General features: G+C 41.6%; 1 protein-coding gene across 1 annotated transcript; it reads left to right on the top strand.

Annotated features, from left to right (window-relative positions):
* The first annotated feature begins 2,902 nt into the window (after positions 1–2,902).
* On the top strand, positions 2,903–16,931 carry gng12a (guanine nucleotide binding protein (G protein), gamma 12a). The gene is made up of 3 exons (XM_060867238.1): positions 2,903–3,169; positions 15,648–15,753; positions 15,877–16,931. Exons 2-3 carry the CDS (start codon positions 15,652–15,654, stop codon positions 16,000–16,002), a joined length of 228 nt encoding a protein of 75 aa, XP_060723221.1. The 5' UTR covers positions 2,903–3,169; positions 15,648–15,651; the 3' UTR covers positions 16,003–16,931.
* Positions 16,932–16,938: the final 7 nt, after the last annotated feature.

Below are 16,938 nucleotides of genomic sequence, written 5' to 3'. Positions count from 1 at the left end.
TGAGGCCATGGAGAAGGACTATCGGTTGGCCTCGAAGAAATTCTGGCAAACCGTCCGGCGCCTCAGGAGGGGGAAGCAGTGCCCTGCTCACACTGTTTACAGTGGGAGTGGGAATCTGCTGACTTCGACTGGGGACATCCTCGGACGGTGGAAGGAGTACTTCGAGGTTCTCCTCAACCCCACCGACATGTCTTCCATTGAGGAAGCAGAGGCCGAGGGCTCGGTTGTGGACTCGTCGATCCCCCAAGCTGAGGTCACTGAAGTAGTTGAGAAGCTCCTCAGTGGCAAGGCACCGGGGGTGGATGAGATCCGCCCTGAGTACCTCAAGTCTCTGGATCTTGTGGGGCTGTCTTGGTTGACGCGCCTCTGCAACGTCGCATGGAGGCTGGGGACAGTGCCTCTGGACTGGCAGACTGGGGTGGTGGTCCCTCTGTTTAAGAAGGGGGACCGGAGGGTGTGTTCCAACTACAGGGGGATCACACTCCTCAGCCTCCCCGGAAAAGTCTATGCCAGGGTACTGGAGAGGAGAATTCGGCCGATAGTCGAACCTCGGATTCAGGAGGAACAATGCGGGTTTCGTCCCGGTCGTGGAACACTGGACCATCTCTATACCCTCGCCAGGTTGCTGGAGGGTTCATGGGAGTTTGCCCAACCAGTCCACATGTGCTTTGTGGATCTGGAGAAGGCATTCGACTGTGTCCCTCGTGGTGACCTGTGGGGGGTGCTCTGGGAGTATGGGGTCCGGGGCCCTCTGCTAAGGGCTGTCCGGTCCCTATATGACCGGAGCAGGAGTTTGGTTCGCATTGCCGGCAGTAAGTCAGACTTGTTCCCGGTGCATGTTGGACTCCGGCAGGGCTGCCCTTTGTCACCGGTCCTGTTCATTATCTATATGGACAGGATTTCTAGGCGCAGTCGGGGGCCGGAGGGAGTCCGGTTTGGGGACCACAGGATTTCGTCTATGCTTTTTGCAGACGATGTTGTCCTGTTGGCTTCCTCAAATCAGGACCTTCAGCGTGCACTGGGACGGTTTGCAGCCGAGTGTGAAGCGGCGGGGATGAGAATCAGCACCTCCAAGTCCGAGGCCATGGTTCTCAACCGGAAAAGGGTGGCTTGCCCCCTTCAGGTTGGTGGGGAGCTCCTGCCTCAGGTGGAGGAGTTTAAGTATCTTGGGGTCTTGTTCACGAGTGAGGGAAGGATGGGGCGGGAGATCGACAGGCGGATCGGTGCATCTTCTGCAGTGATGCGGTCGATGTACCGGTCTGTTGTGGTGAAGAAGGAGCTGAGCCGCAAGGCGAAGCTCTCTATTTACCAGTCGATCTACGTTCCTACCCTCACCTATGGTCATGAGCTTTGGGTCATGACCGAAAGGACAAGATCCCGGATACAGGCGGCCGAAATGAGTTTCCTCCGCAAGGTGGCTGGGCGCTCCCTTAGAGATAAGGTGAGGAGCTCGGTCACCCGGGAGGAGCTCAGAGTAGAGCCGCTGCTCCTCCACATCGAGAGGAGTCAGCTAAGGTGGCTCGGGCATCCGTTTCGGATGCCTCCTGGACGCCTCCCTGGGGAGGTGTTCCGGGCATGTCCAACCGGGAGGAGGCCCCGGGGAAGACCTAGGACACGCTGGAGGGACTATGTCTCTCGGCTGGCCTGGGAACGCCTCGGTATTCCCCCGGAAGAGCTGGAGGAAGTGTCTGGGGAGAAGGAAGTCTGGGCGTCCCTGCTTAGACTGCTGCCCCCGCGACCCGGCCCCGGATAAGCGGTTGAAAATGGATGGATGGATGGATCTTCACCTAATTTGCTCTAAAAATATTTGCTTACTGAAAACAAATTTAAACATAGCCTACATGTTTACACATGGATTACACATTGTTTCATTATTTAACTACACTTAAAAAGCTTTGTGATTAAATGACCATGACCAAGAAATCATAAAACATTTCTTCTGTTCTTTTTCATACTATAAATACTTAAATATAAATTCTCATGTCACATATAACAGAAAATATTTCTTTATTACCGTCAATAGTTTAAATGTATTTTTGGGCCACTTGCTAGAAAAACCTCAACACAACACCAATGTAACACTACAGAATAGATATACACGCTGCATTGGAGACCATTGTTCAAAGCAGGTACAAGTGTCAGAAATTAGTTTCTTTCCTTTGATTGTGATATTTAAAGTTATGTAGACAATAAGGGAAGCTTACTGTCTTCAGTGTATAGTTGAAAAGTACAAGATGAACATGTATGACTGAATTAATTGTCTTAATCTTTGTCATAAACAGATTTGAATAATTCTTCTCTGACATTGTGATGGTTATCTATATAGATGAGGTAAAGTGTTCCATCGATATAAAACAACAGTCGTTGCTCCAAAGTTAAGACAAAACAGACATAATTTAACTTATTGTATGACAGTAAACTTGTAACTATGCAATTTCTTTATCTGTTGGCTACATCAGACTTATAGCTGCAGTACAAATCTAAACATTCATAAACCTCTAATATGTTTATAATATAAAATACGTTTCAATTTAAAAGACTTGATTTATGATCTTCAAATGCAAAGCAGTTTGCAGTCTATGTAAAAAAAATACATAAAATAAAATAAATAAATAAAAGATATATATATATCTTATATATATATACATATATATATATGTGTGTTACGCTCAAATGCGTTTTTGTTTGATTTTTCCGCCACCTGCTGGACAGATCTAGTAATTGCACAATTAAAATAAAATAATAACTCTAAAAACAAACGTAACCAGTGAATTTTAAGCGCGTGTATCAGCAGTAATGTCGATATCAGACGTAATAATTGATGTTAGTATACTAATAAGTGTGGCGTTTTAGTTTAACAAACTGTTTATAACATGCGAGTCTGCTCTTATGCTTCTTACGCAAAGTTCCTATCCTGCGCAAACAGCGCATTCAGCGGAAGGTCGTTTGTTTTCCTCAATGTGGTTGATCTTAGCGTCGCTGAAAGTGTTAGAAACTGTTATAAACAGTTATTATCGAAGTGAAAACACTACATTTTACTGTAACTGAGGATCTAAGTGCTGTTTCTGGACAACAAACAGCTGGTTCGTTGTTGCTGTGTCTTTCTGAGGGCAGTTTACTGGGTCTTTACGGATTTGGAGAAGAAACTGGAAGCTGTGGATATTTAAAGGTAAAAATGAAACAGTACATGGGGTAAGGTTTGTACTTTTAAGAAGTTTAACTGAGTGTTTCTGGATCATATGTAGTCCAGTTTGACAATGTCTTAATCCATTATAACTGGCGTATTAAACATCACAATGAACACATTATAAAGCTCTTCAGCTTCCTTTAACAATTTCATCTCAAGTTCATCTTTAATGTCTTCATCTTTTCGTACGAGATCATATACTCAGATTTAGGGTTTCAAATTAATTCATGTATAATATATCATTATAATGTCATTTTAAAGAAGTAGTTCAGTATAAACAAACATAAAAACAATCAAATAACAGTGTAGTTCTTTAATTCATCTTGATTAAGCACATTATCCTGGTCAGAGAAACATTGGATCTGGAAATTGTCCCAGAAACTCTGGGCTCAAACTGGGAATACACCTCAGAAGAGACACTAGTCATACACATCTAGGAGATTTAGTGTGTTCAACTACTTGCATGTTCTTAAACAGTGGGCTGAAACCGGAGAACCCAGATGAACCCATATGAACCCACTGACGGTAACCCCAGCTGCTTCACCATGTCACCTTCCAGGTCTATTAGTGAAAACAAATTTGGTATCTAATGTTTACTTTCTTTGTTCTGTATTAGAACGAGACTAATGCAGATCAATCAGATTGTAACAACCACTAACTTCTCATGGGAAAAACAACATTACAGTGCCAAACGCATCATAAAAGTTTCAGTGTTAATGTTTTCATTAAAATTAGGAGTTCAAATCCCACAACAAATGTTCAGTTTGTGAACTGAACTCCAAACCCCAATTTGAACGAACTTGTTCCACAACACTGAGCTGATCTCTAAATGGATAAAAATGATAATGTATAAATATTTGCTGTGGTATTAAAAAGAATCAAACACCTTGAGTTGTGCTGAGAATTACTGCGAGCTCTCGTTGTATTTATATTCTGAGATCTAAGAACATGAAGGAATAAGTCTCAGGAAAAAAAAAAGAAAAACAACAACCTGTAAGTTTTAGGTTTTTTTTTTTGGACTCCTGTATCTGGAATTCCAAGAGATCAATTCCATGACGTGGTTTTTCCCTGAAGTTATCTACGATTCCCACATGGCTAGATCTGTCAGAATTAAGCAGAGATCCTGTTTTAAATACACCCTCTCACCCTCTCATTAAACAGGGAGGTGTTGTGGTGAAGGTCTTATACCTGTGATAATGACGGGTCCTAGACAAATGCTGACTAAAACAGTTTTACACTTTACTTGTTTAGTCAAAGCATCTAAAGATGAGATTTGGTTATGTTTGTTTGCTCTAGCTTCCTGGTTGCAAAACGTTTTCTCTAGAATAATAACTAGTGTTTTTATAAACTTTCATGATCCTGAGTGAAAAACAGCAACGTTCCTAAAATTTATGAAATTCCTCAGACTTCGACATGAATGTCTTCAGTATAAATTGTTTTAAATGTATTCAAAATATACTCATTTATTTTATGTGTAGTTAAATATGCATGTGTGGGCAATGAATGAAAGCGAAGGGAACAGTTAGAATTAGCCTGATTCTAAGAGGTGTATTTAATCAGAATCAGAATCTTTTCTGGCCAAGTGTGTTGACACACACAAGGAATTTGGTTCCAGCAGTTTGTGACTCTCAAAGGTACTGACATAAATAACACAATACTATACAAGAAAACAATGCAGACGATGAGATACAATATAGACAATTAATTTGTCAATCAATTCACTAATCAATTCAGTTCAATTTATTTTTATAGTTCAAACTTTTAACAATTCACATAGACAGCAGATTTACAGAAGTATAGAAACAATAAAAAAATTTAAAGATTAAAATTAAGTTACTTTAATTAGGACTTTTTTAAAAACTTAAAACCCTGCAGTCCCACTTTCTTCCACAAGATGTCGGTGATGAGTGTTGAACTTAGCTGATTCCTGTCTTCGGAATCAGGTTTATTGGCCAAGTGTGTTGACACACACAAAAAATGGGTTCCAGCTGTTTGTTTGTTTTCCTGGTAATTTCGTTCTTTGTTTTTCTTAAAACTGTAAGCCAAAATAATAAAAATGGATTTGTTTTCTAATTTCATGTCTTGCAGAATTTAAAAGTATTGTGATTAATGACGGTAATCAGACATGTTAAATAATCACATGTAACATTAGCATGAGCATCTTGTATTAGCTATTGAACACAACAGCAATGAATAAGTTGTACCTTGAACATATTTAGATATTTATAGATTACAGTTCATTTTATGTGTGTATATATATATAATATATAGAATATACGTATATATAAAATATATAGAAAATTTTTTTCTTCTTGCGCTCCTCTTATTTATTTTTTGCATGTTGAAGTTAAATCCTAAAAAGTTGAAATAAAAGTCATTTAAATTGTTTATCAGCTCAAGTGAAATTCATAATGTGCACATTTCTTTATGATATATGAGATCTTTAAGGGAAGGAGTCTCCAGTGTCAGGGATGTTACACAGCAGTAAATGTAACTACAATTGGATAAGAACAACAAAAGCCAGATAGAATGTGTTGTTGTTAAATAATCAATTGAATAATCAATCAAATCACCCACTGACTTCACATTTACTCACAGATTGACTATTACAGTTATTTGTAGCCCATTGCCCTTGTATGTCATATAATGTAAACGACTATTTAACTAGCAGGGCAGAATTAGCAAACCATGTAGTGCTGAATCTGCTCTTTAGAAAGCAATAAATAGCTAATGAAATTGTTTCAGATACATTCTCTTGTCATCCTGAGTACACGTGTGTACTAAAAATTGTGCAAAAAATATATTGTGCATATTTGTGTAAGGAATTGAACAAGAGTACGAAGAGGACGTTACTAGAATGTAGTGCTGTTGTCACAGATCGTCACTTCTCCTTTTGGTGGCACTAACTTACTTTTTCGGTGAATTTTTTTGGCCACGTTTTGCACCTTCACCTTTAGTCTGCAGGCTGCTGTTTGCTTTTTGTTTCCAGATGGAAGTTGGCATGCAGATGAATGTGACATCTGTCCTACACACATCCTGGTTTTATGCTGCCTGGCACCAGGAGACAGGAAATCATAGTGTTCTGATTAATGATGAGCTACAGCACCACTTTAATAGACGACTCCACCTTTTAATGGTCGTGTTTTATTGATTAGCTTTGTGTCACCCGCAACGTTTAAGAAGATCTTTCATGCAAAGTGACACACACCGGGAGCTGAGGTTGTCGTGGATGACGAGTGACTGCCATTAAATTTGTTATTGCTTTACATGGAGGCATTATCAGGACAAGGTTATGCTCATGGGCCCTGTTGTAGTGTTTCCTTTTCTTTTTAAATTCACCCAATAACCCAGTACAATTTTTACAGTAAAAAGGGTAAACGTACCCCAAATTCACTGTGCTGTCTTTAAAGAATCTGGCAATGCATCGATTAAACACAATGAATTTTAATCGCATCTGTCCAATAACAATAACTTTTTTTTTAATATTTATACAAATAGAAGTCAAGGTTTATACATATAAAGGAATGTGGATAAAAAAATTACATAAAAAATTGTAAACATTAAAAAAATATTAGTAAGCTAACATGGACTTGACTCGCTGATATTGCAGAAATTATAAAAAATATTTGGAGCACAATTAATATTAGGATTTCTTGTGCAGCTCTTAGATGATTTATGTAAAATAAAACAAACAAACAAACAAACAGAAATTTATATATACAAGAAAATTGTTTCCCTAAATTGCTTTAATAAAAATTTAATAAAAATATTTAGAAACATGCAGAGCTGTAAAGCAGGTAATGTGACGATCCACAATTTTTATTTTCTAAGCTTTATTAATTTTTTAATTTGATTACATAAAAAACCCTGAGTCATCTGAAGGCCTGTTAAAGGTTTTTCATTGACTAATCTGAATCACATGGTAGAGTGAAGGTGTGCCGTGTGCCGTGACCTTACCGTATTTCATAACCAGCATTGCTCTAATATGGGCATTGTTTCCGTATTTGTAAAAGCCGAGCCCTGTGTCAGAGAGGAGGTATGTGGAGTATCGCTTTCCTTTTTTTTTAGGAATGCCGCACCCCCCAGGGCGCTGTGAGCCGATGAATAGGGACGTATCCGTGTTGGCAGAAAGTGAGAAGGCAGGAAGCCTCAGGTGGCCACGACGCTGAAGATCCTCAAACAAAGGAGCTTCAGGGCTCCGGCGGGACAGAGTCGGGATTGTGAGAAGGTTCTCTGTCAGAGTTTTGTAAAAGCAGGAGGCCTTGAGGGGTCTCATGTTTAAGGCATTTGTGTTGCGTGAGAGAAAGAAATAGACAATCTCACAGACGAGCTTCTAACAGGGCCCCAGATCTTTTGACCTTTTTGGTCGTGTGGTGGAAAAAAAAGTCTGCAGGTGCCACCGTGCCACACAAGTGCCCTCAGAACCCCCATGTGACTCCACTTCCTGCTTTCTCATAAACTCTGCAGCAGTCTATTGTGGTTTTAACTAAGTATCTCCTGATAACTCCTGAGAAGAGAAAAGTTAACCTCCTCTGTGTGTGAGTGTGTGTGTGTGTGTGTCTGTGTGTGTGTCTGTGTGTGTGTGTGTCTGTGTGTGTGTCTGTGTGTGTGTGTGTTTTTATCAAAATAAAATAAATAAGAAGATAAGAAAACAAACTCTTGCACCAGTTGATCAAGAATACAAAATGATGATATATCAGTGAATACATTTGGTATGAAACATGCTAGAAATAAAAATAAAATGAAAACAGAAATTCTTACCAGTGAAAATGAAGTATGAAGAACATCAACACAGAAATATAATTTCCATTAAATCATTGCTATTCTGTGTTGAATTGCTTTTAGTCTGCTTTTTGAATAAAATTTAAGAAAAACACAGCATCTACAAAATCATTAAAAATTCTACTCCCCCAAAGTAGAAAGTAAAATGACTAGGGGGCACGGTGGCTTAGTGGTTAGCACGTTCGCCTCACACCTCCAGGGTCGGGGTTCGATTCCCACCTCCACCTTGTGTGTGTGCATGTTTGCATGTTCTCCCCGTGCCTCGGGGGTTTCCTCCGGGTACTCCGGTTTCCTCCCCGGTCCAAAGACATGGTAGGTTGATTGGCATCTCTGGGAAATTGTCCGTAGTGTGTGATTGCGTGAGTGAATGAGAGAGTGTGTGTGTGTGCCCTGTGATGGGTTGGCACTCCGTCCAGGGTGTATCCTGCCTTGATGCCCGATGACGCCTGAGATAGGCACAGGCTCCCCGTGACCTGAGGTAGTTCGGATAAGCGGTAGAAGATGAGTGAGATGAGTGAGTAAAATGACTAGACTCCATGTCATGCAGTTAAATATAAATACTTTATAAATAAACAATGGCATGGGTTGAAGAAGTGATGGTACAAGTTTATCTCACTGGGGTTATTAGTACCACAGCAATTTATAACATTAAATATAACATTTTTTGGTATTTAAAGATTGACAAGTTTTATTTTTTCCGTTTAACTCATTAGAGAATGATGTTTGCTGTTCGTTCTTACATTACATCTGTACAGTCGTTCCTGTAAAAGCCTTTCTTTTTTGTCATTGGATGATTTATTCTTTTTTTTCTCCAGCACTTTGTACATTATTTATAAAATTTGGTGGACTGATTAAAAAAAAAACAGTTTTAGTTCCTTACACACCAAGTTTGCTTTATACCACTCAAATTCTGCTCCCCAACAGCTCACCAGAAATGTTCTAATTTTTAGGATCATGCTATGTTTAACAAATGTTTAGGTCCATAACTGGAAACATGCGCAGATAGTTTTACTTTATTGTCTTCTTCATCCACCACCGTGGGGTGCTACCGAATACAGGAAGTGAGGCAATATCTCAGTAAGACACCTCTGTCAGATTTTGTAGACTATCATTTTAGAAAAAGCGCTGATTTTTTTTTTCCTTTGGCAAGCAGCTCAGACATCTCTGGACCCTATTGTCTCTGGACCCTTTTGTCTCTGGACCCTGTTCGTCTCTGGACCCTTTTGTTTCTGGACCCTGTTCGTCTCTGGACCCTTTTGTCTCTGGACCCTGTTCGTCTCTGGACCCTTTTGTCTCTGGACCCTGTTCGTCTCTGGACCCTGTTCGTCTCTGGGCCCTATCGTCTCTGGACCCTATTGTCTCTGGACCCTATCGTCTCTGGGCCCTATCGTCTCTGGACCCTATCGTCTCTGGGCCCTATTGTCTCTGGACCCTTTCGTCTCTGGACCCTATCGCTCGTGGACCCTGTTTGTCTCTGGACCCTATCGTCTCTGGACCCTTTCGTCTGTGATCCTGTTCGTCTGTGATCCTGTTTGTCTCTGGACCCTTTCATCTCTGGTCCTGTTCGTCCCTGGACCCTGTTCTTCCCTGGTCCTGTTCGTCCCTGGACCCTGTTCGTCCCTGGACCCTTTCATCCCTGGACCCTATCGTCTCTGGACCCGTTCGTCTCTGAACCCGTTCGTCTCATGGGGTTCTATCGTCTCTGGACCCGTTCGTCTCTGGTCCTGCTTTATAAAAAGTGCTGACCCTTGAGACTTCTTCCCTGCATCCATACAGAAAACCGTGTCAACTGTTCTACATTTTATTGCTGCAAAATCTCAGTTCATTATTAATAAATGAAAAAAATCATCTTGGAATTATTGCAATGTGTTGAGCTGCACTGATGAGCTCGATGGAACTGATTTTACAGTTAAAAGCTTCTCTACTCTGTTGAACAGGAAACAGTATTTTCTTCATTCAGCAAGTTTGATTTTCACATGTATTCGCTGTAAACTTCCCCGTAGTGCAACTGTGGGTTTTTCTGAGACATCGCTCTGTCTGCCAGGTGTTTTACTTCAGCGTCTCAGAAAATCTGGAGAAAATCTGAGTTACATCACTGTGTTTTCACTTCACTCGGTTTCCTCTTCTTGGCCTCGCTCTTCTCGTACACATGCTTCCTGTGTGTGTGAGTGCGTGTGCATGTGTGTGAGTTAGTGTGTGTCCTTGAAACGTGGGCATGCCTTCATTGCCCTGGTCTCTTATCATGCGCTTGTATCCCACAGTGTGCGCACTTATTATTTCTGGTCTAACACCATCATCACTAACTCATCCCAGAAGGGGAAGTCACCGTGATGCCGTGACTGCTGGTGGAATTTTTTTAATCATATGGACTGGGTCATGTGATGACTATTGATGTCTGACTGACTGCCGCCCATGTGACCGTTCCGAGTTCATGCTTTTTTTTTTTCTAATATTGGCATGTGGTCGAGAGTCTTAGACATGTGGAAGGTTTGTGTTTGTGGGGAATAAAACCCTCTGCGCCATGAAGTTAGAGGAAAATGATCAATCAGACGCTAATTAAATAACAACATGTCGTACTTTTAATCAATATCCAGTTACAGCAACACGTGAACCACGTTAGTTCCTGTTGTCACTTCCGTTACAGCAGCTATAAACAGTCTTTCCCTCACCAAGTCTCTCTTTATTCTCTGTCTGGAAGCTAAATAAGATGAGAATAAGGCGTCTGTATATTACAGACAAACTGCTAACGGGCTAACGGCTAACGGGCTAACGCTGTCCTGAAGAAGCTGCTTAAAGCTTCACCTCTTCACGCTGGAGATTAATCCACTTTTCTTACAGAAACGCCTCTCGACACACAACACAACACACACACACTCTCCTCTTAACACAACACAACGCACACACAACACCACACACACACACACACACACTCTCCTCTTAACACAACACAATGCACACACAACACCACACACACACACACACTCTCCTCTTAACACAACACAACGCACACACAACACCCCACACACACACACTCTCCTCTTAACACAACACAACGCACACACAACACCACACACACACACACTCTCCTCTTAACACAACACAACACACACACACACTCTCCTCTTAACACAACACAACGCACACACAACACAACACACACACACACATCCTCCCCTTAACACAAAACAATGTACACACAACACACACTCTCCCCTTAACACAACATAACACACTCTCCCCTTAACACAACACAACGCACACACAACACAACACACTCTCCCCTTAACACAACACAATGCACACACAACACACACTCTCCCCTTAACACAACATAACACACTCTCCCCTTAACACAACACAATGAACACACAACACAACAAACTCTCCCCTTAACACAACCCAACAAACACACACACAACACAACACCACACACATTCTCCCCTTAACACAACACAAAGCACACACACTCTCCCCTTAACACAACACACTCTCCCCTTAACACAACGCAAAACACACACACAACACAAAACACACAGTCTCCCCTTAACACAACACAACACACTTTCCCCATAATACAACACACACACACAACACACACTCTCCCCTTAACACAACACACACACAACACACACTCTCCATTTAACACAACACACACACACTTTCCCCCTTAACACCACAGAACACAAAACACCTGCTCTCCCCTTAACACAACACACACAACACAACACAACACACATGATCCCATCAACACAACACACCCACAACACAACACACACTCTCCCCTTAACACAACATACACACAACACAACACACATGCTCTCCCTTTAGCACAACACAACATACGCATAACACAACACACACACTCTCCCCTTAACACAATACACACAACACAACAGATACACACTCCCCTTAACACACCACACCCACAGCACAACACACACTCTCCCCGTAACACAACACAACACACACACTCTCCTCTTAACACAACACACACACCACAATACACACACTCTCCCCTTTACACAACACACACAGCACAACACACACTTTCTCCTTAACACTACACAACACACACTCTTCCCTTAACACAACACACACACTCTCCACTTAACACAATACACAGACAACACAACACAACACACACATTCTACCCTTAACACAACTGCAGCTTTATGACCTCATTGTGTTTTCCTATTTTGGAGGCCTTGTGTTTTTGAGACCACCGGCGAGGCGAGTTAACAGTGGACTTTTAACCCCGGGGAGCGCCGTACACCGCGACAGAGCGGCATGCGGGCACGGCGTCTCTAAATGCACGCTTTGTTTCAAGGCTGAACGTGTTAAAGTGTGGTGGAGCGAGATTGTAGGATTGCAGTCTGAGCTGAATAGTGGTGCGTTTCTTCACTGCTCTGCTGAATGGAGGCATTTACAAGGAGGGAGACTCCCAGAGACACAATGACTGAGAGGTTGTTCTGCACATGTGGGTGTGTGTGGTGTGGTGTAGTGTATTATTGGGTAGTGTTTAGCATTATGTAGTGTTATGTTATGGAGTGTGTAGTGTTGGGTTGTGTAGTGTTGTGTATTAATGGGTAGTGTAGTATTGTGTAGTGTAGTGTAGTAGTGTGTTTTGTTGTTGTGTAATGTAGTGTTATGTAGTGTAGTGTTGTGTAGTGCAGTGTTGTGTGTTATGTAATGTGTGGTGTAGTGTTGGGTTGTGTAGTGTAATAGTGTGTAGTGTGGGTTGCATAACGTGTAGTGTAGTGTGGTTTAGTGTAGTGTTGGGTTGTGTAATGTAGTGTAGTATTGTGTAGTGGAGTGTGTAGTATTGTGTAGTGAAGTGTGTAGTGTAGTGAAGTGTGTAGTGTTGGGTTGTGTAGTGTAACAGTGTGTAGTGTAGTGTAACATGTAGTGTAGTGTGATTTAGTGTAGTGTTGGGTTGTGTAATGTAGTGTAGTATTGTGTAGTGGAGTGTGTAGTGTAGTGAAGTGTGTAGTGTTGGGTTGTGTAGTGTGATGTGTATTAGTGTGTAGTGTAGCGTGTAGTATTGTGTAGTTTTTTTTTAATTTTAAAAGAAAAACACCTCAGCTGAGTGTGAAGGTACAGTGTAAGGTTTATGTACATTGTGTAAGAAATATTTCAACGTACAAAAACCTTGCAAAGTAACTTCACACTGAAAGAAATGTAGTGAAGGAAAAGAAGAATAACTCATCATCATCATCATCATCATCATCATCATCCTCATCATCATGCATTGCTCAGTCATGTTATTGAGTTATCTTTTCCTTCACTACATTTCTTTCAGTTGTGTTGTGTGAAAGTGTGAGCTGGCATATCCTGACTTTGTGTGTGTGTGTGTGTGTGTGTGTGCATGCTGACGTATATAAGGCATTATCTCCAGGAGCCGGTGTTTGGTTAGGGCTGGGGCGCGTCATGATAATGGCCCATTATTGCAGCTGAGGCCTCATGTTGTTGTGTGCAGATGGACACACACACACACACTCGCAACTTTTTCCACACACCTGCGTTCAGGGATTTGCAGAACACAAGCTATTTTTGACCCAGTCATTAATTTTGCATGACACTAGGCCGTGCGGGTGACGTCAGACCATGAAGAAACACATGCACCGTTTTGTTGTCGAGCTTCACAATGTGTTGATTGTCTCGTAGCATGTTGCGCAGCTGAGAGCGTGTGCAGTCTGTACACAAAAAGTAGTGATCAAGTCCGGGTTCTCCTTACAGTCGGCTCCTTCTGAACCTATACTGAAGGTAAAATCATAACCGAACCCCTCCCCCTCCCCCTCCAAGCTTGGACGTGTGTATAACTGGGACATAATTTGGAAGTGATCTGATCATCGGTAAAGACAAAAGAACAAAAGGACTTATGTTTCTTCTTCCTGTGATCTTCAGGAAGCTCACTGATGCAACTTCCTGTTGGATCTTTTTGGATTATTTTGAATATTTCAAAAGAGTGAACAGGTTGTTGTTTATCTGTGTGTCTGTGCAGATTCAGTTGCGTGTTAACATGCGTGACTGAGGTCTCGGGTTTGACGTCAATCATTGTGACGAGTAAAACACAGACACCTTAAATGATGCTAAAAAAAAGTGTTTCCTAATCACTGCAAAACTTGCGAGCCAGAAATGCGCGTGTGTGTGTGTGAGTGAGTGTGTGGGGGTGTGTGTGTGTGTGTGTGTGTGTGTGTGTGTGTGTGGTGTTTGGCTCCCCCAAAACACACTTCCTGTTTTAGCCATTTGAGGAAGAAAGATGTAATTTGTAGCATTAACATGCTGTTCCTCTTTGACCTGGAGCTCCTACTCATCTTCCACAGAAAGGAGAAACACTAGTCATTGCGTTTGGTTTCATCAAACACTGCTGGTAGATTTACTGGCAAACTGGCAGTTAACAGTTGGACAGGATGGAATTATCATCTAGTGTTAAAGTAGAAACATTAGCACACTGCACTTAACACCATGTTCTCGTCCCTCTAAACCCCGCTTTTACCTCTGAATCTTTTACAGTGTTAACTCCTCATCACCCTGATAAACGTGTACAGTGTGAAACAGTGTTAGAGTGTCACGGCTTGTTGCTGAGCAACAGAAACCCAGTCAGAACCTGAACAGATCTTCAGCCTCGTATCAGGTGAAGACCAAAAACGGCTCGGTGGATAGAGTCAGACGGCAAAACGCCGAACAGAAGTTTCAGAAGTCACAGAAGTGTGTGCTGTAAAGAGGAGGAAATACGTCACGCTGAAAAACTAGCAGAGGTCTGAGATCAACGAACGAACGTACGAACGTCTGGTCGACTTAAAAAGAGAAAAAACACGAGGAAGATAACAGAACCTGCTCGAGTGCAGAACCACAGAGCTGAACTTTTTTCCTCACCGATAAAGTCAAAGCGTGAGACGAGCCGTTATTTAAAGCGGTCGTGTGCTGGATTTATCCAATCAGGATTGTTGATACATAAACCAGCAAATCAGAAGAAGGTTACAGCAGAGTTTAGGAATGTACAGTGTGGAACATCAGATGATGAAGATCCAGGATTCAGTGTTAAAGTAGGAGCAGTGTGAAACCTCTAACTACATAAAGCCAGGATTGTGTTTAGGGGAATTGTTTCATGTGTGAAAGCCCTGGTGATCATCACTGACTCTGTATAACATATCGTCGCTGTCAGGCGGAATCCTCGTATCTCCAAAACCGTTATTTTTCAGGAAATTAAAAAAACGCCGTACCTTATCTGCAGTGCACAGGGTTTAGTCCGCGTTGCAGTGGATTGTCTTGCGCTAAATTCCTGTCCTCAGACGAGCACCAGAACTAGCGGGGGTCAAGATTTTTTTTTCTTTGAGCCCAGTGTTTTGAAGACATTTACCTCAGAAGACGTGTTGATTCGTTGCGACTCTTCTTGAGGAGAAATATGCCGTGAAGCTCTCCCGCGGAGTGAGGAAGAGGTGGACAGTTGAAGTGTCCAATGGAGTTATGAGATTTGCGCTCAAGCTATTTTCAAGACTTTAGATTGGTTAATAACTTGTAAAAATAACAGACCCACGTGGGGACTGACCAATAGCATTGATATGTGAAAAAATATGAAATTGACCAAATTTGGACATACGAGGTTTCCGCCCAACAGCGACGATATACAGTAAATCCACTGTGTGTGTTTGTGTGTGTTTTATTTTCTTGTACACAGTTGCATGTTGGTGAAAATGTCGTCTAAGTCAAGCTCTAACAGCATGGCCCTGGCGAGGAGGACGGTACAGCAGCTCCGGGTGGAGGCCAGTATCGAGAGGATAAAGGTAACAGCGTTTGATTTGTGAACTCCTCAAATATTAATTTAGAGGCATCTCTGCGTTACGAGCTCTCTCTCTCTCTCTCTCTCTGTCTCTCTCTCTCTTTCTCTCTCTCTCTCTCTGGTTCAGGTGTCCAAAGCTTCAGCTGATCTCATGCGCTACTGCAGTGAACATGCCAAGTACGATCCGCTTCTCATGGGCATCCCGGCTTCAGAAAATCCCTTCAAAGACAAAAAACCCTGCACTTTATTGTAGTCACCGGCCATCGTCTTCTCTCTTATTTAATCAACATTGCCACTGAACACTGCCTTAACTCCACGCCGTGTTAACATCAATCAGCTCTAATCACAGACGAACACGAGCATCCGTGTGTGTTGGGAATAACGTACTGTGTGTGTTGGGAATAACGTACTGTGTGTGTTTGTTGTTTAATGCTGAACATAATGCATTCCGGGGAATTTGAGCAAAACTGTGCCATGAAATTAATGTTTTGGTAAATAATTTTGTCCTCAGTATTGAACAGCTCCTATCAACTTGTGGAAGTTGTTTGAATCTTTAAACATAAACTAAAAAGATAATAATTTAAATTATTACGAGTGACACATTTAAAATAGCCGGTGATATAGTTATAGTTATGTGTAGAATTTTAGAACTTTAGATGTGCTTTTATATGAAACACTAAACAACACAATGATTTTTACTATAAAAAGGAGTGTGTTACCTTTAAACACAGAGGCCACACCCCTTTCGTTTTTTTAGTGCTGACAATTGATGTATCTCTCACTCTCTCTCTCTCTCTCTCTCACACACACACACACACAATTTGATATGACAAGGAAAGGTTAGACTTCGATAATAAAGCTGAAATCACAAAGTGTCTAGCACTACAGTACATACCACAGTGTTCATTGTACTTGAAGCTACGAGAACATCAGATTATATAATTATATCTGATTACATCTGATTACATCACACTGCAGCTTTCACATCATAGTGCACCAGAGAAAAACACCTCCTTTGTCCCACTGACCTCAAACACTCGACTGTATCACCTTGGCTTGCAAAATGAACGTTAGGACAAGTTATATTTAGTTTTTTTTTTTCTGGATGTTGTGATATTGTTGGATTTCCATGTACAGAACAGTTTGTGTTATAGCAGAGGGAATAAAGGATAAACTGAAGAACTATCGG

The sequence above is a fragment of the Tachysurus vachellii genome, chromosome 1, assembly GCF_030014155.1.
Source record: "Tachysurus vachellii isolate PV-2020 chromosome 1, HZAU_Pvac_v1, whole genome shotgun sequence".
In the NCBI taxonomy this organism is placed as follows: Eukaryota; Metazoa; Chordata; class Actinopteri; order Siluriformes; family Bagridae; genus Tachysurus; species Tachysurus vachellii.
The sequence above is the reverse complement of the archived record's forward strand: the minus strand, read 5'-3'. Positions and strand labels throughout refer to the sequence as shown.